Source organism: Myotis daubentonii, chromosome 11, assembly GCF_963259705.1.
Source record: "Myotis daubentonii chromosome 11, mMyoDau2.1, whole genome shotgun sequence".
Lineage (NCBI taxonomy): Eukaryota > Metazoa > Chordata > Mammalia > Chiroptera > Vespertilionidae > Myotis > Myotis daubentonii.
Genome location: NC_081850.1, coordinates 39,212,009 through 39,239,422, shown reverse-complemented (window position 1 = coordinate 39,239,422; position 27,414 = coordinate 39,212,009). Strand labels below are relative to the sequence as shown.

At 39.2% G+C, this 27,414-nt stretch overlaps 1 protein-coding gene across 5 annotated transcripts in view; it reads left to right on the top strand.

Moving 5' to 3' along the window:
• TRPM3 (transient receptor potential cation channel subfamily M member 3) overlaps positions 1–27,414 on the top strand; it is a 713,055-nt gene that overhangs the window by 465,001 nt on the left and 220,640 nt on the right. For all 5 annotated transcript variants that reach the window (XM_059656889.1, XM_059656891.1, XM_059656887.1 and 2 more), the window contains exons 2-4: positions 11,120–11,199; positions 12,733–12,937; positions 24,119–24,332. In XM_059656889.1, the coding sequence (XP_059512872.1) occupies positions 11,120–11,199; positions 12,733–12,937; positions 24,119–24,332 (499 nt within the window). The remainder of the gene's footprint in view (positions 1–11,119; positions 11,200–12,732; positions 12,938–24,118; positions 24,333–27,414) is intronic.

The following is a 27,414-nucleotide window of genomic DNA, read 5'->3' as shown; positions in this document are numbered from 1 at the left end:
TAGGACCTAAAATCTTTTGGAGAGATTCTAAATTAACATACTAAGGTAAAAATAAGTTTAAAAAGACATAAGTTTTAGTTATAAGCATGTAAGAAAAGACATTAACAATGTTAAAGCCTAATAACCTTGAACAACCTTAAAACTGTCACATAACCGGAGGCTGAATTTATGTGGATGGCTATATTTTCTACCTAACAATTTAGTAATTTGACAGAGAAAAATGACTATCAGATAGAAATACATTTATGCTGCATTAACTTAATACCCAGTAATTTTTCATTTCCAGAGAGTAATAGGAATAGCTTTACAATTATATTACTGGACCTATCTGCTTATAACTTGCTTCTGATGATAAAAAGCAAGTTATCTGAGTTTCTCCAGTTAGTAGTTCTTGATTGTTAGGTTTAAAAAAACACACACACTTACATTTGATCTGAGTTTCTCCAGTTAGTAGTTCTTGATTGTTAGGTTTAAAAAAAAACACACACTTACAAATCATGGACAATCTCTGAATATTCTGACCTGAATAATCCTCAGAATTTAATTTATCAATTGGTGGGGGATTAGGACAAGAGAACACCAAGTTCTGATCTCAAAACTCTCTCAATGACAAGACTAGAAATGCAGAGTTATTAATTTATCGTATTAATGTCTCAACAGTACCTGAAGTCTTATTGAAACAGAATTAGAACCCTGCACGTGTTCCAGATTGCTAAGCCAGGGGCATTCTTAGGAATGGCTGGAGTCTGGTGAGAATTCTTTCAGGGATTATTTATTAATTCAAATATCCTTGCGTACTTTGTGCTCTGTAGACACAAAACCTTGTGCTCTGCTACATTTATGTTTCTTATCAAAAGAGTAATGGATTCATGAATTTGTAAAATTAAAATAAACCTCTTATTTTCAAAAAGCTTCTATACCTGTTTTGTACACACTAATGAAGGACTAACTGCAAAGCTGTCAGGTTCTCATTCCCCGAATCCTCTAAGAACCGGGTTGACCTTGAAGATCACCAAGATTAAGTCACTCCCCCAAGTTCACAAGCCTAGTTGTCAGCAAGCCATGGCTAAGATGCATATCTTGGGACTTTTAATCAGTCATGTTCTCATCAAGCTCTGCATTAGAATATATTTCCATGTTTCTCTTCCAAGGAAATGTGGATATATGTTTTTAATTGTTTATGAAAATTCTATGAGGTTAACTTTCATATATATATTCATATTACTTCTACATAAATATCCTGCATCTATTTAAGAATAATTTTTACAGTACAACCTATTGGTAAAATAAGAGTTTCATTGGTAATTGTAAAGCATAATTTATTGAATCTTTTCCCAGTCTGGTGATAAAAATACAATCTAATTTAACTTTATATTAAAGTGTCTATAATTTAAGTTTAGAGTGAATTTTAATACACATAATTTCAATCCACAACAAATTAGCCCCCAAAGATGATTTATTAGGAATTAATATTCCTGTAGAAGCTATGTTAAAAATAGGAGAAGGAAGAAGGGAAGTGTCCCAGGCGAGGCTATAAAATTCTAGTTGTGCTATAATATACCCAAGTACTGGGCATTTGTAGTGGAAATTGGCTATAAGTGATCATAAACCTGAAATAAAAATAAATCATTATAATTTTGTGTGGCTTTTCCCCTAATGGGAGTTGGAGCAAGGTATAGAAGTGGAACAACAGTTGTGGTGATTCCTCTGTCTGGCAGTTTCCAGCCACATCTCTCAAAGAACACAGTGTTTTGTGCAGAGTTTGGAAGAACCACGAGGCATTTCCTAAGTACAGAAAGGAGAACTAGCATTTCCGGCGAGTGGGACAGCATATCCACAGGTTGAGAATGGTGGAACAGTGTGGAGCATTAGGGGAACAACCAGTGATTTGGTTTACCGGAGCATACATGTTTGAAGGTTTGGAGGGAAACGGAAAGATTTAAATAGATACTTTCAGAGCCAGATCCTGAAGGGCTTCCACACTGAACTGATCTGCTCGTGCTGGGGAAGGGGTGCCAGCAGTGGGTACTGAGCAGGAGATGGCCTGACTGATTGTTTCAGGAAGAACCTATCAGGTGTCAGTGTGTTCTGGAGGCAGCTGGCTCTGGCGTGTGTCTCTGGCATTGTTTTACTGTATAGGTCAAAGGCAGCTCTGAACATTAGAGAACACATTACATTTGTTTTCAGGCATTAGAATAAAATCAAGGAGACTGTGGGACTTTTAAAAGGGATTGAGTCAGTGTTTCCCCAAGTTCAGTCACTTCTGTGAAAACATTGTAACTTTTTCTTATCTATAAATCATGTTTAATCTAATTTATTAAAATTTTTTGATGGACTCATTATTTCACAACTCCAAAAAAAGGAAAATGCACGCCCCTAAGCAATAGTATTTGTGAAATTGCAGATTTAGCCATTGCTGATATAGTATGTATTGATATAAACCCAATTATTGAAAGAAAAATGCCCATCTGGGTGCCACCCTAAATTCCACTTTAGGAAACATGAGTCTATCGGATGCCATCGTTTTACAGGTAAGGAATTGATATGCAAATCAAACGATGTGTCTAAGTCCCCATGTTCGCCAACCATGTTCCAAACACAGTTCTAGGTGCCAGGGAAATAGCAATAATAAAACAAAATCATTGTCACCAAGAACTTACATTCTAGTGGGGGACACAGACAACAATCAAACACATAAAGACATGGCATAATGGCAGGTAGTGTGGAGGCTATGAGGAAAACACGGGGAATTGAGGGAGTAGACAATGGCCCGGTGTGCTTTTGGATGGCGTGGTCAAGGAGGCCGCTCAGTCGTCCCCGAGGTTGAGAGAATAAGATGTGAGATGTCTGAGGATGGCGCTCTCCAGGTAGAAGAAACCACAGGAGCAAAGACACGTAGGTGGGAACTTACCTGACACGCTTGCGGAAGAGCCAAGACAAACTAGTGATGGTGCCATGAAAGCCTCATTCTTAGGAAGACCGCCGGCTGCCCCACCAAGGCCTGGCCAGTACACATCAGTTCTATCCAGCCCAGCACCTGTTTTATTGGAATGCAGCCCTGCTCGTTTGTTTACGTCTCGCCCAAGGTCGCTTTTGTGCTTCAACAGCAGAGTTGTATGTTGCAACATAGTCCATGTGGCCTGTAAAGAGCCTAAATTATTTACCATCCAGCCTTTTACAGAAAATGCTTTGGGCAATCCCATAACATCAAAATACACATTTTCCGTGTCAAAACCTAGTTTCTACTTGTAGAAAATCTCATTTTATTTTTTAAAATTGAGTTATGTACCAGTGAAAACTGTTTGGTATATCCTATTCACATATGATTTTTTTTTAATGGTGAATTGGAAGAATAAGGTAATCTCTCATTACATAAAGATAGGAGTAAAGAATAAACACCTTATGCTTGTAGTTTCCTCTTGTTAGTATTCAAATTATATTATCTCTACAGTACATCTGAAACAGGCCAGTAATATAGCCTGTCAGGAGTTGCATTGTTGGGTGGGTACACAAGGTTTTTAAAAAGATCCATATGGACAGTGCGGTTCAGAGCTACCAGTCTCTTTGGAACTAATTACCTTCTCAAATCAAAGAGTCTTGTGATCATCCGTGACCTCATATGAGAGAACTGCTGTGCTGAATTTTCCTGGGGCTTTTTTTTTTTTTTTCGCTAAAACAAAGTACTTATGGTTCTGGGGACAGTATTTTTGTCTTTGGTGTAAATAAGGTTCATAGAAGGTACCTCATATTTTCTCCCTACCAAATATTTCTAGAAAGGAAAACTAAGCAACAAGAAAAATAAAGAAAATAATAATTAAGACTAGTAGAGAGAGAATAAAGTAAGAAAAATACATGGACAATATTTAAAAGACTCAGTATGTATCTGCTTGAACTCCAAGATTTAAAGTAAGTCAGATGCAGAATTGAAGTGGTGGCATAATCCATTTAATTAATTTAATTAGCCTTCCACTGATGGACTTTAATTTGTTTCAGATTTTTTGGTCTCATAAATAATGCTGCAATGAACATCTTCGCGGGATCATCTCTCTGGTGATTCCCTTATAATAAATGCTTAGGAAGTCACAGCAGCATAGAAGGAAGGTTATGCACTACACATTATCCTGTGGCTAACTCCTGAAGGCAGGCAAAGAAACTTTCTTAATTATGTGTTTAATGCTAAAGCTCAGTCTGATATTCCACTTGGGTCTCTTTTTTAAAAAATATATATTTTATTGATTTTTTACAGAGAGGAAGGGAGAGGGATAGAGAGTTAGAAACATCGATGAGAGAGAAACATTGATCAGCTGACTCCTGCACACTCCTTACCAGGGATGTGCCCGCAACCAAGGTACATGCCCTTGACCAGACTGGAACCTGGGACCCTTGAGTCCGCAGACTGATGCTCTATCCACTGAGCCAAACCGGTTAGGGCCAGGTGGGTCTTCTTTATTGTAATGTTTCCTCAGTTGCAAGACACTAAGTAGTTTATCGTTCCTTGTCTCCGGGAAAACCCTGGTAAGTGAGAGACCAGAAGATACGGGAGTTGGAAGGAGATTAGTCCTGGAAACGGCAGAGAGGCCAGAAGAAAGCTCAGGGTCCCATTCAAGTGTGGGATGAGCCATTCAGTTCACACTGCGACCCTCAGTGAGTGTCCACAGGACATATCCTTACCTAGGCACTCCGATGGAGATTATGAAAAAGTGAAGACGAAGTGGCACTTGCCCTCGTGGATTTACAGCTCACCGAGTTCACCATGAATACCGCCTCTCAGCTCTAACTTCTGTCTGTGGGAAGAGTTCAAGCTTATGGAGATGAAGTGCTCAAAAATTCACTTATTTAAAAAGTATTTTGGGGCCGGGTGGTGTGGCTCAGCAGTTGAGCGTCGACCCAGGAACCAAGAGGTCACTGGTTCGATTCCTGGTCAGGGCACATGCCTACGTTGCAGGCTTGATCCCCAGTAGGGGGCGTGCAGGAGGCAGCTAATGAATGATGTGTCTTTCTCATCGATGTTTCTATCTCTCTATCCCTCTCCCACTCTCTCTAAAAAAGTGAAAACATATGGAAAAGTATTTTTGCCTTGTTGAAATTTGAAGGTTTTTTCAACCCCAAGTGTGTTTACTTTAAGAACTATTATGTGAAAAATTCACTCTTGGATGATATTCGAAAGAGCCCTTTTTGTGTGGGCCAGAACCTCTCAGTTGGGCCAGCTCAGCTAAACACATCACAGTGTCACTGCTTTTAGCCCGCATCCTAAATGTGTGCTGTAGTGGTCACAGCTCGTCTTTTTTAAATAGCGAGACGGGCGTTGTGGGCTCTCACCACACCTCTGCATTCGTGGCAAGAAGGGCTGCAGGATCAGGAGTAGCCAGACACGTTTTCTTATTTATGGACATTTTAGAGGTTGTGGAAGGTCACTGGCAAACTCCAACTTTATTCTACGTGGGCTCATGATCAGGGATCAAACTATTCTTTTTGAAACGTTCAGTTCTTAGCAGTTCCTCTTTAAAGAAACGCTATCATTCCGTTCTTTGGGGAGGAATGAACAATGCAGCTTGTGTGTTCAACCCACTTGGAGCCTAAACACACTGTTTCTTTAGAAGGATTTGCTTTCCAGAGTTGAACTTTTCAGAACACCTTATCACACTTTCACAAGCCTTCTCGCTGAAAATGGAAAAAGAAAAGTGGGGTGAGCCTGTCAGGACTTGTGCCAGTTAAATCCGATCTCTCCGGGGATTTGTTTTTCTCCTGGCGTCAGATTCGATGTTCAAATCAAGCAGTGTTTGAGGCTGCGAGGGAATGTCCATGGGATTCTTACTGAGGCTAATCCCACAGCAGCACATTCCAAGGGGCTAATCTGCCCAAGTTCATTGCTTACTTGAAAGGTCTCTCGGGGGAAGAGCCGGGCAAGTGACTTTTTTTTTCCAGTGGGCGGTCATAAGAACATTATTAACGGGATGACCAGCCCCAGGCGCAGCAAAATGAAAGCAACAGGAGCTGCTGGTGGGACTGCCTTTGCCACCACCCAGAGTCAGTGCTCAGGTAAAGTGATTTCAGCTCACTTTCCTCTTGTTCAACTTCCCAATGTTGGATCTGGGGACCTAGAGGAAGACCGGAGGGATGCCCAGGGAGACCTTGAGGGAAAGCAAAAGGCAAAAATGAACATAGGGTTCAGTGCCTTTGGGTCGTTGGTATTTTGTTCTGTTTGGGACAAAGTGTACATTGAAAACCTGAGAGCCTCAAAATGAGGCACATAGTGAAATTTTGCTTGCACTTTATTCCTATAAAGTTAATGGACTCTTTTTTTTTTCAATCTTATGATTACTGGTCTGGGTTGTTGTTCTTCTGTTAAAGTTGCCCTGCTAAAGGGTGGAATGCAATAGCAAGCTCCAAGAATTTCTGATTTAAGACATGCTCTGTGTCTGCACTTGTAAACCATTCCTGCCTGGAGAAATCCTTGCTTCTGTAGCGAGTGCAGAGTGGATAATGATAAGAGTCAAAAGTAGTTTGGGGGACACACCTTTGTAGCAGAGACTTTGTAAAAGAAGAGTTGAAACCTGCTTAAAAGAAATAACTTCATTTTTTTGCCTTTTGAGGGCGATCTTTGTAGCTGCTTTGTTTCTATCATTTTGCTGCTTTATTGATGGTACATTAGACTTTTAAAATTGGTAATTAATTTATTCTTTGAGGGTAATCATTATACTTTGTTTAAAATGTGAATGTCCTCATTTGTGTTTTCAATGAGATGTCCTTTAATCATTAACCTATGGAAAACACTTTCCTTTTACATATCACACATGACTGATGATGCAGAAAGACAAGAAAGAAAATAGCCTTTCACAGACTCGGTCATGGTGACGTGACTATTCTACCTTTAGAAAAGAATGTACATAAGTGATTTCCTAAAGTAAAAGTACACGAGACTTCTGAAGTATATTTAAAAGAGATTTCAGGACACTTTGTCCATTGAGGTTTTGCATGATATATGGTCAGCTAGACCCACGGCATGTCAGAACTCTTTCATGCTTTCTAACAATGAGGATAGCCATTCTGAGCTAACCTAGTTGGATGTGAAAGCCAAGTAGAAAGCCTGCACAGAGCCATTCAAAGACTTGGAACAAATGAAAAGGGAATCGGGTTAGAGAACAAGTTAAACGTTGATTATACTTCAAATATGCCCTCTCAAAGAAAATAATTTTAAAAGTCTACTATCTGTCCACACTGAAGACCAGAATAAAAAGCACAGTAAAGCAAAACCCACAATAGAGCATAGTAAATTATGTGTGATATTTTGTAGAGTTTCTAATTCATGTGCTATACATGCATTCTTTCCGTTATGTATTGTACTTCTCAAAGAAAAAACGATCCAGTTCAATTATGAGTGATGGAAAGATTCTTTTTACATTATGTTTCTTTTTTTTCCTCCTCCCAATTTTCTGTGCCTTTGCAAGGGAAGTAGTTAATCCTCTAATAAGAAGAAGTAGAAACGAATCCTCAGTCCCTTTGCAAACAGTGAAGTGCCCTGCCACCTTTTAGAAGGTAATGAAGCTGCTAAACTGCACACAAGTCAAACTACTTTATAATTAAAGACTAGCAAACAAGTTGGCAATCTGCATGTAGTATCCTTGCTACACAGCATCTGAGTAAAACTCCCTGGGCTTTCCAAGTTGAACTTGGGATCCATGAGAGAGAGAAATAATGAAGGTGCCCTTGAAAAATCTAATCTATGTCATGGTCTCCCAGATTCTCAAACTGGGAGTCCTACTGTGATTACATGTCTTTGTTGTAGTTATTATAAAGATTCCCCCTCTTTGTTTCCTTCTCATAATCTGATGGCTTCCTAGTGTCCCACCCAAATTCTTTACCTGAAGGAGAGAGGAAGAACAGATAGCATAGTGAGTAATGCACAGTCTCCACAGAAAGGAGAAATGAGAAGAGGAAAAATACATGTTTGAACTGGCTCTAAGACATGCCTCTAGAAGCCCAACTCTCTTCAAATACCAAGGCACTTCCAGACATGCACAGATGGCACTGCCAAGATCAAGAGTATTTGATATCAATAATATCCAGCTTGGTGCCCGGCTGGTGTTGCTCAGTAGTTTGAGCATCAACCTATGAATCAGGAGATCATGGTTTGATTCCCAGTCAGGGCACATGCCAGGGCGTGCAGGAGGCAGTTGATTAATGATTCTCTCTCATCATCGATGTTTCTATCTCTCCCTTTCTCTCTGAAATCAGTGTGTGTGTGTGTGTGTGTGTGTGTGTGTGTGTGTGTGTGTGTGTGTGTGTTTAAATAATATCCCACTTGGGAGGCAGTTTAGCAGAGTGAGTAAGAGTGTGAACCCTAGAATCAGACTGCTCAAGTTCAATCTCTGGCTTTAAAATTTATTTGCTGCATTTGACTAGTTTCTTCATTGATAAATGGATATAATAGTAATCACAGTGTTCTTATGAGCCTCCATGGAGATAATACATCTATGACACAAATCCAGGCACCCAATGAGCCCTTCATAAAGCTGAGGCGTTATTACATACTGAGTTCCTACTAAGTGCCAGGTGCTTTCCCTGAATTAGCTTTGATTAATACAACTCCCCAAAACAGCTATGATTATCCTCATGTTATAGGAAAGGCTCAGGGAAATTAAATAGCTTTTCTACATACCTTGTTATTGGCCAGTATTCCCCGATGCAAAGTGAGATCAATCTAGGTCGATCTGCTCCAGCAAAATCACAGTACTCTCGTCGGAAACTTCATCTGAGCCTTTAGTATCAGAACCAACCTAGGACTGCTCGACTTTTTGAAGTGAAAACACAGTTCCCAAGTAATAATGATAACTCTGTGTGTCAGGCATATTGTCATGCCCCTTTTATAGATGAAGAAATCTGAGGAACAAAGAAATTATTTGACTTGGTCCACATAGCTGAATCCCACTCACACCATTTTTTAAAATTGCGAACCTCATACTCTACCCATGATGTTACCATTCTTGCTTTCTCTCAGAGAGTATTGATCAGTATTCCCTGAAATTCTCAGGTTCTCCCCCAAAAGACCCTTCTGAACCCTCGCCAAAGTGGACCACAAAGAAAAAAGGAAAAGTGCACTCTTTTCTGCTCCCCAAGGTGTAGGGAAAGTTGGTTTCATATGTCCAGTGAGGAATATTTTTACCGTCTTTCTGCCAAGAGATGTTATCAACGAGAGTATTCAGTGTCTAGGAAAAAATCACAGCCCATGAATAGTTTAACTTACAGGCTTTTTAGAGAGATAAAGACTGGTTATCATCTACACTGTTGCAAAGATGTAGCCACTAGCTTTTCCTACATATTTGAAAAGAAAAATTCTTTGAGAATAGACACTGGGGCTTTTTCATGCCCAGCTGACAAACAGAACTGCAAATGTGGCCTTGGTGGTGAGAGGGTGCAGTGGGCCCCCTGGACCCACGGATCTCTGAGGCAAGGGGGGTGCTCCTTGTCATGTGGATAGTGCGTAAGCACTCAGAGGTATGGGACCCCATTGTGACCATGATTGAAACAGGATGCAGTTCCTACATACCCCTGAGGCGTCCCCCATGTTGCTACTTCTAAAGTGTGTGTTGTCATGAGTATTAGACAACCACTGCTTTCAGAGCCACATGCTTGGGACACTCTATTTCGAGAGAGGAAGGAGATGCACAAATAAGGGGTGGGGGGCAAACCAGACCTTAGCACAACTTATATGGATATTTGGGGCCTTGGCAGAGTCAATATCCATCATGGCCAGCGACTGGGGATTGTCACAGTTAACAGTGGCCATTGAGACAGGCCACGTAAACAGCCTAGCTGCGCTTTGGCCTTGTGTGTTTTAAGAGTATGAATTTAGTCCTGGCGCTGGGTTAGGTAGAAGAGGACACCAGATAGAAATAACATTTTAAGTTGCTATAGCAACTTTTATCTTAAACACTGAGAGAAGGAATCTTTTGAGAAGCTTTCTGGATTCCATAAGAGACACTTCTATTGCAAATGCGATGAAGAAAGGGGTAAAAGGATGCAGGATGGACACTCCTCTTTGGGACAAAGATAGTACAGTTTTCCAGAACTGCCTTTATCTTTCCCAGAGCCCCATCTCAGTGGCCAGACTCCTGGGTGGAGAGTCCCAACAATGCCCATCTGAGAAGCTGTATTTTCTATGCTTAAAGGCATATGGGATACAAGAAAATGTGCTATTGTTCTTCCTCCAAAGGCATTACCTGTGAAATTTTGGACTCTGATGAAGACATTTATCTTCCTTATGTTTCCATTTCCATTTTCCCCCCCTCTGTATTTAAGCATTACTAATTTAGATTTTAGAAAAAATCATGGTGATGGATTAGGGCTCTTGAGTTATGTAATTCCCTCACCATTTTTCTTTCCTTCTCCAAGGAAAATCTAAGTGTCAGCCATAAAAACTTTATACTTGTTTAGATACATGGTTGACCCTTGAACAAAGCAAGGTGTAGAGGAGCCAACTTCCCGCACAGTCAAAAATTTGAGTGTAACTTTTGACTCCCAAAGACTTATCTACTAATTGCCTACTGTTAACCGAAAGCCTTACCAATAATGTAAGGAGTCGACTAATACATAAGTTGTTTGTTGTATGTATTAAATACTGTAGTCTTACAATAAAGTAAGCAGAAGAAAATGTTATTAAGAAAATCATAAGGGAAAGAAAATACATTTACAGTATTTATTTTAAAAATTCACATGTAAGTGGGCCCACACAGTTCAAATATGTGTTGTTCAAAGTTCAACTGTATATTTTCCCACAACTGAACACTTGTTATCTGTAGGGTTAAAAACATACTGCTGTATATTTTTCATTTTCTCTAAAAAGAGCACTGTTTTTTTGTCCTTCAAAAATCATGAATTTGTATATGGTTCTATCGCTGTTTTTTATTATGATCATTTCCTTTAACTCACAAAATTATAATGTCGAATAAGCTAATTATCATGTTCTGGGAGTAACTGATTTTGTTGTAGTCAGTGTTTATGTGTGTAACCACAATTTCATTTCAGTTTATGAGGTACTAGTCCATCATGTTATTCTGAAATGTTGCTGCCTAAAATACTTAAAGATTATGTTCACCTTTACTCTTCTTTTATTTTTTAGGCTCAGAAATCCTGGATAGAAAGAGCATTTTATAAAAGAGAATGTGTTCACATCATACCCAGCACCAAAGACCCCCATAGGTAATTTTGCTGTCTTTATCATGTACCGAGAACATGGCGTAGCAATTATGGGAAAACTACAATAGTTAGCACTATTCATTGCATGTAGACCAATGTGGAATTAAAGCTCAATTTTTATTGTTGCTGGACATCTTTTCAGCAATCTTTTATACACATACCACATAACATGCCATCTCTGCAGTGAATTCTCTAAGAATCTATACAGAATAACAAATAGACCACCAGGCAAGGAATTAATCACTGCATGTAAGATGGAGTATATATATTTGTATAGTTACTGGTTTTCCTTTTTAAGTATTTCATCAAAATACTTCTTTGTGCCAACATACATTGCTGTGATTCAAAAGAGATTTTTAAATTAATGACTTTTAGCAGATTACTAATTAGAATGCAGACCTTCAGAATCCTATCCAAGCACATTTAGTTTCCTACTTACTTTTTTGAAGATCAAAACAGTGGGAAGTATTTGGGATGAAGTAACATATCAATGTCTGGAAATGCCTTTTTTAAAAGGCAATGTACTAAGCAGTTTAAAATATAGACTATAGCAGTGATGGCGATCCTATGACACGCGGGTCAGAGGTGACATGCGAACTCATTTTTTTGGTTGATTTTTCTTTGTTAAATGGCATTTAAATATATAAAATAAATATCAAAAATATAAGTCTTTGTTTTACTATGGTTGCAAGTATCAAAAAATTTCTATATGTGACACGGCACCAGAGTTAAGTTAGGGTTTTTCAAAATGCTGACACACCGAGCTCAAAAGGTTCACCATCACTGGACTATAGAGTCATACAGACTATGTAACCTTGAGAAAATTATCTAACCTTATCTAACCTTCAAAACTACAGCATTATCCTCATAAAGTGAATGCTACACTGTTAGCATTTAATAAATGGTAACTGTGTGTCAGTGTTATAACAATAATCATAGCCACAGTGGCAGGAAATTCTGAAGGACGTTTTCATGGGTTAAGGAGTGAATTTTGTTTTCAGATATCTTGTGAATAATTCTTTCATTGTTTCTATAAGAACACTTAAACTGCAGATTTTTTCCCTCTGAATTGGCTTTTTGACAGTGAATGTCAAGTTGGAAAAGACAAGTTAGGTTGTGACTCACCTATGAGTGAGATCCCTCATTTAAATGTGCATATTAAAATTCTTCCCTGGGAGCTGCTCAGTGTCCTTCCTGCAAGATTTTATCGACAGGAGGAATATGAAGTAAAAACATATACAGAGCTTTTGTTCGCAGATTCCAATCTTGAACAATGTGGCAGGTGTGGCAGGGGTGGGTGGAGAAGAACAGGGGACATGGTACAGCTTACACAGCTGAAGGAAATGAGGGGGCAGAGAAGAAAAGGGATATTTTCAGGTAAATCCTGAGTTCCTCATGTGCCTGATACCATCACAATATGGGATTCCACCTGAAAATTGACTAACTGGCTTGCTACAAACTGTAGATTTTCCAGCCTTAAGTGTGCATTCCAGTAGCGGCGAATACAATGGTTCACTTTGACCTCTAACATTATAGGTGTTGTTGCGGGCGTCTAATCGGCCAGCATGTGGGCCTCACTCCCAGCATCTCCGTTCTTCAGAATGAGAAAAATGAGAGTCGCCTCTCCCGAAATGACATCCAGTCCGAGAAGTGGTCCATCAGCAAGCACACTCAACTCAGCCCCACGGATGCTTTCGGGACCATTGAGTTCCAAGGAGGTGGCCATTCCAATAAAGCCATGGTAATCAGACAAACATCCATTCATTTCCCCCAATTCTCTCACAAGTCCTACAAGGCAACGGCAAAGAGCTAGAGGTTTAGTCTTTAGAACTAATCCCAATTCTGTCATTTCCTGGCCAGGTAACCTGCTCTAGTTACCTTGTCTTAAGTATCTATGCTCTTTCTCGATAAAATGAGGCAAACAAACCTCCCTCTGAGGATTAGTATGAGATCAGACACATGACTGTTGTTTTTATTCATAATAACTAGCTCTCTATCCACTATTTATTATGTTACTATCTGGGTCTCATTGTTAAGACATGTTTTTCTAACTCCTTTGGTTAAAAAAAAGAAATCTTACCTTTAGGTTTCTATTTTGTTCTATTGGTAACTAGGATTTCTCTCAATTCAAAGTAGAAATGATCGTGTCAGACTATTTTCTTCTCTCTTCTATCAGACTGAGTGCTTTTTCTCCAAGCAGCTGTGTTCAATAATGTTCTCAATGGAAGCGCTCCATATGAAAAGCATTTTTCTTTGGAAAGGAAGCTTTAGGAAATAAACACATTTTACTTCTCAGAATTGTCACTTCTAAATTTCAGCTTTCATCGTGGCCCTCTCCCTACTTGGCTGTCAGATTTTGCCTGGAGAAAAGTATACCATGTGTTTTTGGAAATTCTAGAAATGCTCTATTCCAACAAGCTTGCTTCTGTTGAAAGAGAGATCGCTGAGGGTGGAGCAGTTGGAGGTGGCTGTTCTCAGGCATGCCACAGAGGCTTCTGAGTTCGGAGGGAAAATTTTGCTTAGAGAAGCTTACTGCAAAATGCAAAATAAGTCACTTCACCAGTTACAGTCCGGAAATGGGCAACAAAGCCACCTCTCTTGTCTTTTTGCCTCTCCCCTCCCCATTCTCACATCTGCACCCCGCCTCCCTGCCAACTGCAATATTTTCTTCATCAAGAATAGCTATAAGCTATTCTCACAGTTTTTCCCTGAGAAACTTAATTCTAAGCTATATATTAGATTAAAACCAATTTTGATTAATATATTGGGGAAAAAAGAGATGCTATATGCAACTTTCAATAAGGCCTGGCAAAAGAAAGAAAGGGTTAGTCTAGGCCTGTACAGAACTAAGGGAAATGGAGATGGTAACTTCCACATCCAATTAAGGGATGCATTTACCTACCCAGGATCATTAAGGGCCCCCAACTCAGCACAGTCCCCATTCACAGTCTGGATTGAACCATATACAGTGTGGGTCTTCTTGAACCAGGCATTAATTAAAAGTCATGCGCTTTCCCTATAAGAAAAGTACCACAGGAGAGGAAGTGGCTTAGTCGGCAATAATCATAGAGTGGTACATCCAGTAACTTCATAGGGTCTTTGAATGATGCCAGCCAGTATCATGCCACAAACTCAGAGGCACATGGTAAGTAAACGTCTGGTCATTATTTCCACAGTTAGAATGCAGTGTCTGTCAAATGGAGCATTATTTTGCTCACAAGTAAGAGTGTCCCTCCAAAGTGATCACCTGGGGAGATGCTAATGACCATGATGCCTCCAGTGACCAGGACATGTTTTGGAAACTGATTTATGTTTAACAAGTGGGAACCCACGCGATTCACCAGACACAATGCACATTTTGTCCACTTTGAATATTTGCCCTTGAAGTATTTTGATGCTCCTGTCTAGACAAAGAGGTTGAGGGGTTCCAAATGTCGTATGTCTTGTTTTGTCAGTCAGGATGGTTGTTTTGCACCAATTTTATTTCTCGTCCTCTTCAACAAACAAGGTTGCAGTTCGGACAAAGGGAAAGTCAGCAACTACTGTCTGTGAAAGAGTGCCAGCCTTTAGATGGGAAGCTGTGGTAAATTATTGGCCAGGATTTAAGTGAAGCAGGTCAACTAACTTAATATGTCTTTGGTCACCTACTCCTGACAAAATATTTGAAAGTTGAAATGATTTTTAGCAAAGTGGTCAAAAATTCTAGAGGGCAGATTAACATTGCCCTTCATTAATTTTTTTAAAATAAGGTATAACACTAACTGTTCCCTTTAAAACAACCCAAGATGAAGTGCTTGGGTCTTCAAAATGCCCATGTGGTCTGGACACAAGGTGAGGCAGAGTCTGCTGGAGGTTGGTGGAAGATACAATTGGAAGAAAGTGAATCATTATTGAAATTATTTTCATTGTCATTAAAATTATGAAAGCCGTACCTGCTCAGGAGCATTATATGCCTGTGTTACCATAGGCAGTACAGCACGATGCCACGGAACTCTGGGCACCAAAGACACTGGAGGGATCAGGTGCAGGGGCTCTCAGTCTGGAGTCTCTGGTGGACTGCAGGGGCTCCTACAGATGCCCATGTAAGAGTCTCCCCCAGAGAGTCTCCTTCATTGGTCTGGGATAGAAACTGGCATTCGGTTTGTTGTTGTTGTTTTAAGTTAGCCAGGTTATTCCAGCCTGGCTTAAAAATTGCTAAATAATCCCAAATCTTTCTACCTGTTTTATATGGAACCCAGTTAAGTTGAATTATCTCCCAAGAGTCACACAATTATTTAACGACAGAGATAGTTCTCAAATCCAGGCTCCTCAGGACTCTCTGGTAGTTCTGTTTCTTCTCTGCCCTGTGTACCCGGTACACACTATAGTTGTGTTTTGGAAGGAAGCTAATTGCCATTATTTTTCTAGCTTTTTATAAGGATTCTGAAAACTTTGCACTAGAGATAGAAGATACTATTATTGGATGAGCTTCATTAGACTCAGAAACTGTGAACGGGAAGAGATCTTGGTGAAATTGCATCCTAGGCTGTTAATAGAACCAAGTTCTGAGCCCTTCCTAGTCCTTTGTAGTATTCCGTCCTCAATTCCCAGGCTTGACAAGCTCTAGTAAAACAAATGAATCCAGCTTCCCTCACACATTGCAGAGAAACGGTGACACAGGAAGGAGACCGTCAAAGCTGGCAGTGAATGAAGGATTCTCACTCCCTTCTCAACACCAAGCCACATATTACCAAATGCCATGTCCCCAAACAAGGCACTCCCGAGCTTCTGGGGGACCTGACAGTTTATTCAGATGCATCATAAAAGTCAGAACAGAGGCACCAAAGTCAAGGAGATGCAGATACTAAAGCTCCGGTTTCAGCGTTGTCTGACAAGGGAGGGTTCCAGGTAACTTTTTAAAACTGCCTTCGAGAGCAATAGCAAGAGAGAGCACCACGGACGTTGAGTCCTTCCTCAAAGACTCTTCTTTATCTGAGGCTAAGACCGTAGGTTACTTAGAAAAGGAAGCAGTGCTGCACTTGATGAGACAGAATCTTATTTGCTTACTAATCATCTCTTTTAATTAATGCTGAGCTGCCTTGTGGACAAGGTAAGTATAACCTAATTAAGAGCTTGTATTTAAACCTCTCAAGTCACCCAGATAATTCTCAGGTTTTCCCTTGCTATTTACTCTGCTTATTAGATCAGGTTGAGCTTCTTATTACAGTTTTCATATAATTGAGATAACTGTTCTTATGCCTCATTTTCATACTTAAAGCTCTAACTATGAAAGCCTGCCAAGATGAAAGCCTCATTGTCTGAGCATTGTGGATAGAGGATGGCAGGGAGGAGGGAAGGCCAAGGGAGAGACCCTAGGTTGGGGGTGGGGAGAGGCATCTACAACCTTGCACTCTTAAAATGTTTTGGGATTGAATTTGACTTTTTAAAAATTTGCTACACTTTGCATTATGCAAATTTGGTCTGGGAATCATCATTGACTCATACACAGCAAATACGAAAATAAAGGAATCCCACTTTGCAAAACAAAATAGCGAATCACTAGACTATGGCTAACTAAGCAGCTTTCCATAAGCACGGTAAGGTATTTGGGGGAGGGGAGGTGTAATTGCTCCATTGATTTCCAATTTTCATCTTGTAGTTTCCAGACCATTGAACTGACAGTGCCTTCTGAATCTGAGAATAAAACTAGGATTTGTCACTGAAACTTCTGATCCCAGTCATAGACCTATAGAGAAGGAAGAACCAACTTTCCTCAAGGACCCCATCTGCCCTCTAGAAAAGTCTCATCTCCTGAGAAGTCAATTAGCCCAGGTTTGGGAGCCATGGGTTCTAGACCCTGAATGCACTCTGTGACTTGCAGTGATATTTCTATTTGCAGACTTCATCATGATTTTACACATCTCAAAAAGTTTCTACTGATTTTAAAGATCAATGAAAAAATAAAAGCAAAGGGTTGTAGGTTCTGTCAGAGAAAAGAACTCAAGTTCCTGTTGTTTCATTTGTCTGTATTTTTTAAGGACATTATAGAAAACAGTTTTATTTTATTATTATTGCTGAAAGTATTACATATGCCTCCTCTTTCCCCCCATTGGCACCTTCTAGCCCACCCCTGCCCCCTGTCCAGGCCTTCACCACCCTACTATGTGTGTCAATGGGTTTGATCTCTTACCACCCACCCTCACCTTCCCTCTGAGAAAACCATTTTAAATTATTTTACGTGTCTCCAGGAATTTCAGGGCAGGAATTATGTCCAAATTTATTTTAAAAATTTTTTTAAAAAGAAAATTCTCATCTCCTTGCTTCTAGAAGAGTTTACACTAAGTAATTCTGGCAGAAAAAGCATAGAGAAACCCCTGTGGCCTGTTCATATTCTCAGTGAAGTTTTATAATTATTTCGAAACCTTTAGCTTTGGCTTTTCAGCATCCATGACCTGGAAGTACCCAGTCTCTAACATTGAGGAATTACAAAAACAATATGGAATAAATTACGATGGCATTTTCACCTCCAAAATGTTGTGAGTCATCAAACTAGGAATCCAATAACAGTGACACCTCATATTTACATTCCCAATATTTTCTTTCTAGGGAGCTTAACATATATTAAACCACCATAAGTATTCAACTCCTGCTGCAAAGCAAAAGGCTCCACAAACTTGAAAAGCTACTATCAGCAAAATTGTCATAGTAGTCTGGTGCAACATATTCTCCTTGGCCACAGCTTTAATTAAACGCACTCATCTGAAATGTGGCTACAAAGAATTAGGAAATGAAATGATGCTTGTCACATCTCTTAAAAGAAAGGGAAATGGGGCAAATTTCCCACTCCAGGCTCATAAGAAAGGCATTAAAAATGTTAAAATAGATATTAGCATTAGTAGTTCCATTACTCAGAGTAAGCAATACTAACAAATACCAGTTGCTCATTTCCAAGAATTAAAGGTGCTTTTGCAGTGTTAGGAGGAGAATTAGTCATTTACCATTTCCTAGAATGTGGGCAGATTTATTGTTCTGCAGTTTTGGATTTTTTTATTGTTTTGTTTTATCTTAAGTGTTCATTTTAAATGCTGGGTAAAGTTTTGTGGGTAAAAATTTTGGGCTAAAGAGGTGACTGATTAATTATCAGAGCCAGATTGCTCCTCAGAAGCTCAGGTTCAGAATGCCAAAGGAAGATCATGATTAATTTTTTAATTAAACAGCCCCAGCCTGTTCTAAATAGTACCGGCTGCTTCCCCACTCTTCAGCCTTTGGCCACCCTGGGTGTCATAAAGGGGAAAGAATACTGTCTGGTTTGTGACACCTCTGTGATCTCCAAGTTTAGTGCAGAGTGAGGCATAATAAAGTTGAATTTTGCTTTGATGAGTGAATGGGAACATTTCTAACAATGAAGCAATAGGAGTGACTTTAGAAATAGAAACTGCGCTGAAGTCACCTGCTAAACAAAAAGACCTTTAGCACCAGGCAGAACAACAATTCAAGAATTTTAGTTCTTGAAGCCATTTCACAAAAGAAAATCTCTAGTTTTCTTTTATAACCTCAACTGTAAAGTCTTCATTTCTAAGGTGTGGTTTGTAACTCAAAATATGTATTGTTGTGAAAGTTATGCCAAATGCATTGGCCTCCAAAGCACCTAAGAATAGATTAAACAGTACAATTTCAACTAGAGCAAACCTCTATTTTATGCAGAGCATTCTTGAGATGCAATTCCAATTGTCATCAGCTCATTGCAAGGCTTTCTGTCAGTCAAGGACCTAATAATGGAAGGGAAAAGGGGAGATAACCACAGCATGAGTAACTTACTTGAGCTCAGTTTATCTCTAGAAATTAAAAATTGGGGAACTATACGAGCATGTGTTGAAGGATGGGTTAGGTAGCCCAGAGCTATAGCATTCTCCCTCTTGACAGGTATTCTATATAATAAAAGGGTAATATGCAAATCGACCCAACAGCAGAACAACCGGTTGCTATGATGTGCACTGACCACCAGGAGGCAGATGCTCAACACAGGAGCTGTCCCTTGGTGGTCAGTGTGCTCCCACAGGGGAAACGCTGCTCAGCCACAAGCCGGGCTGACAGCAGGCCTAAGCTGTCAGCGGGACATCCCCCAAGGGCTCCCAGACTGCTAAAGCACGCAGGCCGGGCTGAGGGACCACCCGCACCTCACCCCTCAGCCCCCAGTGCACAAATGTCGTGCACCGGGCCGGGTTTCTAGTTTTTGTATAAACACCTGCACTAGTCACTCCAGATAACTTAAAGAGTTGAGATACAAAGCACTACTGTGAAGGGCGTACTAGTTTAAAAGCTAAAGGCAAGTCCTTTGAATTCTTTTGTATACAGAAGTCATTATAACCATCACCCAATTTGCATGTATCAGTTTTTCTGCTATAACAGGGATTTTGCACAGTTTAATCTTTACCATGTCCTGTGAGATGGTCAGGATCATCCCTATTCACAAGAAAGGGTGCTCAAATTGGCCAGATGGCTTACAGGGCGACTATCTGATGCTAGAGTGTGATGCTGCTCATAATAGGAAATCAAGAAATGGAAGCACATGTCACTACATCAGAGTCCTGCCCAGGTGACTAAATTTAATATACACATGAGGAGGATTTCTTTTTTTAAATATATTTTTTATGATTTCAGAGATGAAGGGAGAGGGAGAGATAGAAATGTCAATGATGAGAGAGAATCATGGATCGGCTGCCTCCTGCATGCCTCACACTGGGGATCGAGCCCGCAACCCGGGTATGTGCCCATGGCTGGAATCAAACCTGGGACCTTTTAGTTTGCAGGCTGATGCTCTATCCACTGAGCCAAACTGGCTAGGGCATGAGGAGTATTTCTTATTTGTAAGGTGAACCCTTAGCAATTAATGAGCTCACAAGTGGACAGGCAAAACTGCTTATCTTGACAACCGAAATAGCTCCTCATTTCAAACCACATTGACCATTTAGCAGGAATTGATGAATTGCTCCGGGAACAGTCATTTGTGATTTTGAAGCTGCTGATTCGGCACAGGAGTGGGCTGTTATATTACAAGCACCTGGAGAGCTTACTGAATAACCTGATTCTATGGGTGTAAGAATATAATTTAAAATTTAAACCCTCAGATATCACAAGATATTATTTTATCCCTTAGTTTTATTATTCTCTTATGTTCATTTTAAACTAAAAATCTTTAACTTCCATGACTGAAATTGTTTTAAGTGAGGTTTTATTGAGTCAAAAATGCTAGACAAAAGACTGGTCTTGGGGCATGGAGTCTAAATCACCAGGGGCATGGCCAGGTAGAAAAGACAGCATGTCCACTGTCCCACCTCCAGTATGGGGAAGGGGAAAGAAAGAGGTAGTCTGACAGAATTCACATGAGCTATGGGCAAAGGTGGGGGACAGTGAAGCAGGGCCAGCTCTGGGGTAGCAGAATCCCCATAAAGAAATGTCCACTCCTATAGATTGGCTGTGGGCAGCAGTCTGGAAAGATCACCTGTAGATGAGCAAAGCCTCCTGGAGTTAGATGGTGCCTGGCTAAAATAAACAGCAGGAAATACCCACCTGGAAATTAATCCAAAATTCCAAGGGGTTAAAACAGGAGTGTGAGAAGGCTTTTGTGAGCTGGTCAGCAGCCATTAACAGGCTAACAGTTTCATCTCTTTCACTCTCCAGCCTGCCCTTTAATTTAGACCTCAGAATTTATTTATTTATTTTTTTTGCTTATTACCCAGAACCATTTCATGGAGTTGCTAAACAATAATATAACAAAAAGTAACAAATTGCTTTATTTAAATATTTCTCTTTTTTCCTTATGTTGCCTCTCATGCTCAAAGGGAAGGGCACAGTAAACCACAAATAAAACCAAAGGACCAAGGACACCCCGTATTTGTTACTTATCAAGAGTGGTTTGTAGTCAATCATGTGTTCCTTTGTATAAGAATTATTCCTGATAACAAAGAATTAGCTAGTTAGAGACATGCTGAGTAGCTTGATAATGACTGCATGTTCCTATTTAACGTGGCTTGTCCTGAGTAATTCTTCCAATATTTCCTCTCTTTTTCTCTTTGATTTCATATAAAATATTGAGTGTCCTTTCTTTCCTTTGGTCCAATGACAGAAACAAGACACACCACTTAAAATCTTTGGTCTGGGAAAGAGTTGTAATCTCTGCTACCCCTGTGGTCCCTGGGGAGCTGGTTAGAAATGCCAAACCTCAAGCCCCATCCCCAACCTGTTGAATCGAGGTCCTCCTGGTGAGTCATGCATGTTAGTCTGAGAAGCACAGCTCAGCCTAGAGTTCCCAGTGTGGCGGTAACTTTCAGAATGGATTAGTGAATGGTTAATCTATAATAATAAAAGCCTAATAATGCTAATTAGACCGGTTGTCCTTCCAGACGACGTTCTGGATGAAACCCGGGTCCTGGGTGCCTGCCGGCAGCCAGAGGGAAGTCCGGGTCCAGGGTGCCAGAGGGAAGCCAGTGCTGGCAGCCGGGGGAAGGAAGGCCTACTCTTGCCCAGATTTCGTGCTTTGGGCCTCTAGTTATTAGATAACTAGCTCTGAGGTTCCTGTTATTCACCTTCCCTAGGTTTCAGTATCCTCATCTGTAAAGCAGAAGAATTGAACTAGATGATTTCTAGTTCCCATGACTGCTAACCCAAGCTCCCTTTTATTTCTAAGATTGTAACTACCTCATAGCCAGTACTGAAAAAGTCATGGTCAGGTCAAACATGGTCCCTCTCCTCAAATATCTTGCAATGAGATAAAACTGACACATGCAAGCAGCAACCAGAAATAAAATATCAGACTGGGTTTGATTGAGAGTTATATAGCATCAACACGAGTTTGCATTCTCAGGAAAAGTCAGTGAAAGTCTTTGAAAGACTAGAATGATTTCTATAGATGAAAGTGGAGGGACTGGGTTTTCTAGGAGGTAAACAACATTAACCAAATAAAGAAAGAAGTAGGGAAATGGCTCTGAATAAGAAGTAGGGTAAGGCCAAATTGTGGGAGACCAGGACAGGCAGAATGGGAGTTTACATATGATATAACAATTTGAGTTGGAAAATAACATGATCAAAAAGGATTTGGGGAAAGAAGTCTGCAATTCTGATGAATTCCCAGCCAGGATATTTTCAAGGGTTACCTATTCACCATTATCTCTTTTATCACTATCGAGAATTCTGGTATTGCCTCCAAGGGGCTCCATTTTTCTTCTGTTTTCAATTCCTTAGTCTCTAGGTGGCATCTGGTTTATTGCTCTGGATATATCATTAGCATGTCTGTTTGATACTTTAATTTATCCATTTATTTTTCATTTAAATTATTATATTTTAATTTTAGAAGTTCTATTTTTTATTATTTTTCAAATGTATGTGGTCATTCCTTATCATCTCTTGTTCTTTACTCACATATTCAATTTTCTCATTTATGTTTTTTAACATATAGCTATTTCATACTCTGTGTCTGATCATTTCAATATCTTTGAGGATCTTATTCTACTGTCTGTTGTTTCCTTTGGTTCTCATTCATGCTGCTTTATTCCCTTGTGTAATTAATTGTAATTCTTTTACTATGAAATTATTATTTTCCCTTGGAAATTATTTGAGGTCTTAATTGATGACACATTCCTGCACAGAGAATTTACATTTGTTTCTGCCAGTTAGCTGGAGCCATTACCCCAACAGGACTATTATACATTACTCTGTTTGAGTTTCTGAAACCATGTTGATAGTGTGAATGTGGGCTAAAACCTGTATGAGGACCTATTTTTGTTTATAAATCATCAGAGGGGAATTTCTTTTTCTTTTCTGTTTAGGAAAAAAGGTAAGCAGGCAAACTTCCTGATCTTCTGTACACCAGACTTACTTTTTTCTTCCTTACTCTTGAGGTTGGAGGCCTTTGAAGTATCCCAGGTCTATAGGGGGTCCCTGATTAGTCTCACCCACACTGCATAAACCCATTAAAGCAGATACCCAAGTCTTCCGGGATTTAGGAGAAACTGACAGGGTTAAAGCCTGCTTAGTGCTTCTTTATCTCCTGAGATTCCAGCTTCCACTCTGTTTAGGAATCAGGATGTTCCCTCTTTTCATGCCAGCTCAGCACTGCATTACAAAAGGCTTTCAAATATATTTTCCCAGTATTTCCATTGTTTCCAGATAGAAATGAAAGGCTTTATACAATTAAACTGAGACCTAAAAGTAACTATGTATATGGTGATATGAATAACTATATACATAGATTTATCATTATATGTATTTATGGCATTTCATTTATAAGTTACTTGTCATAACTTAATTTCTGGTTGCATCTGGTAATATTATATATGCTATACATTCTAATTTTTTTCAACTATACTGCAAGAGAAATGTGCATGCCTTTTGTCACTTTGAAAGATAAAGAAAACATTTGGTATGCAGTTATTATATATTTAAATAAATATAATCAGTTGTTACCTTATTTAAAAAATTTTATTACATTATGTAGAACGATAGAACTGTTTAAAACCTCTCAAAATAACAGGGTCACAGAAACAGTTACACCCAGTTCCAGCTGGCATAAAGGGATCACTTATATTGAAAATATTAGAAACATTTGAACTGTTGCACAAATGTGAATGCCGGTAAATAGAAACATGATTTCCTTTGAGCAAAGAGCATGTTCCAGGAAAAATTGTGCCTGTGCTTCATTTAAGAAAAATAATTTGAAAGTTTGTAGTTATTCACAATTTCAAGAAAACCTTTAAAAAATAGTGTCTCCCTTTGTCTAACGAAGGCTCATTTGGTAAAGCAGATGATGTACCCCTCTTTAAAAAAGCTGAGTTCATATGAGACATTTTCTCAAGTAGGTACACATGTCATTCATCACTGCAGTCACTAAAAAGAAGCAGCCCCAGCCAGCCCTGCCCTGTCTAACCCATGGCTCTTCTTCTTCCAGTATGTGCGAGTATCTTTCGACACAAAACCTGATCTCCTCTTACACCTGATGACCAAGGAATGGCAGTTGGAGCTTCCCAAGCTTCTCATCTCTGTCCATGGGGGCCTGCAGAACTTTGAACTCCAGCCAAAGCTCAAGCAAGTCTTTGGGAAAGGTCTTATCAAAGCAGCCATGACAACCGGAGCGTGGATATTCACTGGCGGGGTTAACACAGGTGATTGGAAGTGGGGCAGAGAAAGGCAACACAAGCCACGAGAGCACTGTGACTAAGATAACTTTCTCCGGAGGTTAAATGTATTTATATTCCCCGGCTTCTCCTACCCATGTGTCCATACTCACTGGTTCTCTCTTCTCTCATCATTCTCTCTGCCTCCTTCACCTAAATGACAACTCTACCATTATTTCTCAACCAAGTAGAATTACTTACGCATGAGAAACAGGTTGTGATATTTAATACTTGACTACACAGAATTTTTAAATGTGACTAATGTAATATCATAGGATATTTTCAATATCTCAAGTTGCCAAATAAGCATCCAATAATTCTTTTTAAAAATTTTTTTTATATTTTTCAAATACAGTTAACATTTGATATTATATTAGTCTCAGGTGATCAGCGTAGTGATGAGACATTTATATAACTTATGAAGTTATCCTCCAATAAGTCTAGTATCCCCTGACACACACATATTTATTACAGTATTATTGACTATATGCCCTGCGCTGTACCCAATAATTCTTTAAGGGATAACTTTTGCTCTAAATTAGAAGCTCTGCCTCTGTTTTTTAATTGATTTTAAGTTTGATGGAAGTAGCTTTAATTTTGTAAATGCCCTTTCCATCTGAAACATAAAGTATAGCAGCAAAGCCCAGAATATTATTTGCTTGTTATTTCAAATGTTATTAAATAATCTCCACATCAGTAGAAGATACACTCCACTCTGAATTCCAAACAGTTTTTTCAACCTGCAAGAGACATTTCTACATTGTGATACAGGCAGGTTGTCAAACCAGTTCTTACAAACCCACTTATACTGAAGTGCTTATCTGCAGAATTAATGTGCAACAGAGTGGAATGGATGCCTGTAAATTGTTTTGACATATTTCCCCAGCCTGAGTCTGAAGTGCCAATTGAAAGTACACAAGTAATGCCGCAGTGAGTTAATTCAAACTTGTTACAAGTCTCAAAGTCTGCAGATGTAGGCAAACTTGGAGGTCGTGGAACATTCTAACATAACCCCGGACCAACGAGTTTTAAATAAAAGATTATCTCAGTATTGTTTATTCTTTTGTTTATAGTTTGGATGATGTTTGGGTGAGTCCTGCACTCAGAATTCTCCTCAATACCTAGAATTTGTGAGCATTCGGCACGGAACTCGATGTGCACAATTCAGCAGTGAACTCTGAGGATTGCCGGAGCTCTTCATTGTTATGTGAAATCCTGGCTTAGCCTGTAACTGACATGATCTGAGAATGACCTGCTCGGTCAGCTCTTCACTGTTTATTTTGTAGTGATCAAATGTCCACAGAGCAATTTTCTTTCAGTGACTGTTCAGGCTTTCGGGCTCCAACTTTCACTCACAGCTTAGTAAGCACCATTCGCCTGGGATTATTCACTCTGTTGCTCTCCTGACATAACCTGTACCTCCTATCGAAACCAACTCAAAATTTCTAAAGGTTCTGAAGAAATTCTTACCAATCTTTTGTTCCTGAGTACTTGTGTTTTTTTTTTCTTTTATGAAGCACATCTAATAACAAAAGAAGAATTTACAACATAAATACTATAAACCAAAGAGTTCTTTTCTGCCTCATTTCAGGCTTGAGGTTCAATGCAATACTCTTGCCCTCAGATTACATGAGAGATAATGGTGGGATTGTGGCAGATGGAAGGGCATTGGCCTTCTTGTCCAGGACTACCCTGGAAGGAATTTTGCATGTAAATGGGGGGAATTTTTAATATGAATAGTCACAGCTTTGTTTCTTATATTTTTAAACCAGTGCTCTCACTTAGGAGATCCATAGATAAGCTAATAAGTGAAATTGATACTCTTCTCAACACTTCCAGAATAGCTCAACGTGGATTAGTGGTTATTTACACTATTTTGTTATTTGATTTTTTTTAAAGGAGGATCTTTCCATTTCCTCTTACAAATATTTCAGAATCGAGTTGTTTACACATGTATGTCCCTGCCCATGACTCAATTGCCTGGTGTGTTTTGTGTGCTTAGTTCAGTGCATGGTTTCTGAGCCTTTACTCTGTGCTAGCCCCTGAAATACACAAAGATGAGTATGATACTGACCCCCACCCTAACCTTCCCCTCAAGGAATTTTACATTTAGAGGGGCCATCTTCGTGTGTGAGTATGATTCATGACAGAATATGGTAGGGGACATATTGAGCTATTCAAGATATGCAAACCAAATCCTGTTCAAACTTAGATGAAATAAAGTCCAACTCAGCTTTCATATACAGTGATGGCGAACCTTTTGAGCTCAGCGTGTCAGCATTTTGAAAAACCCTAACTTAACTCTGGTGCCGTGTCACATATAGAAATTTTTTGATATTTGCAACCATAGTAAAACAAAGACTTATATTTTTGATATTTATTTTATATATTTAAATGCCATTTAACAAAGAAAAATCAACCAAAAAAAATGAGTTCGCATGTCACCTCTGACACGCGTGTCATAGGTTCGCCATCACTGATATAGGAGATGGAACTAGGTGTGAAGTTTTCCTTGAGCAATGGGTGGAATTTTTGTTAGTGGAAACATCTTCTCTTAGAGAATATATTTCATATCTTATATGAAAATTACCATTGAAGAGGGAGGTGAAACGATTATTAATTGAACCTTCTTTAGATGGTTTATAAAGAGATAAGTTATAGGTCTCCAACCATCTTATAAACTGAATTTCTCACTTTTAACGACAGTGATGGGGAAGGCCATCATGATAGGAGAGGAAAACTATTAGAATGATAAAGATAAAAAGGTATATTTATATATTTTTAACATGAACTTTCCACAGAATATGCCAACATTTTCTTTCCAAGTAGGGTCTGCACATTATGTGTCCATAAATTGAAAGATGAAATCAAGGTTGACAAAATCTGAGCTGTCACTATTCTATTTGACCCTAACTCTTACAACTGTGGTGTAAATTTAATATAATGTTATATATTGTGCTTTTTATAGGATAAAGTCATGGAATTGGTTCTTAGTCATATTTAATACATCATTATGCTTATAATATAATACCAAAAAAAGATTTTCTAAGTTTAAAGAATTATATCTATG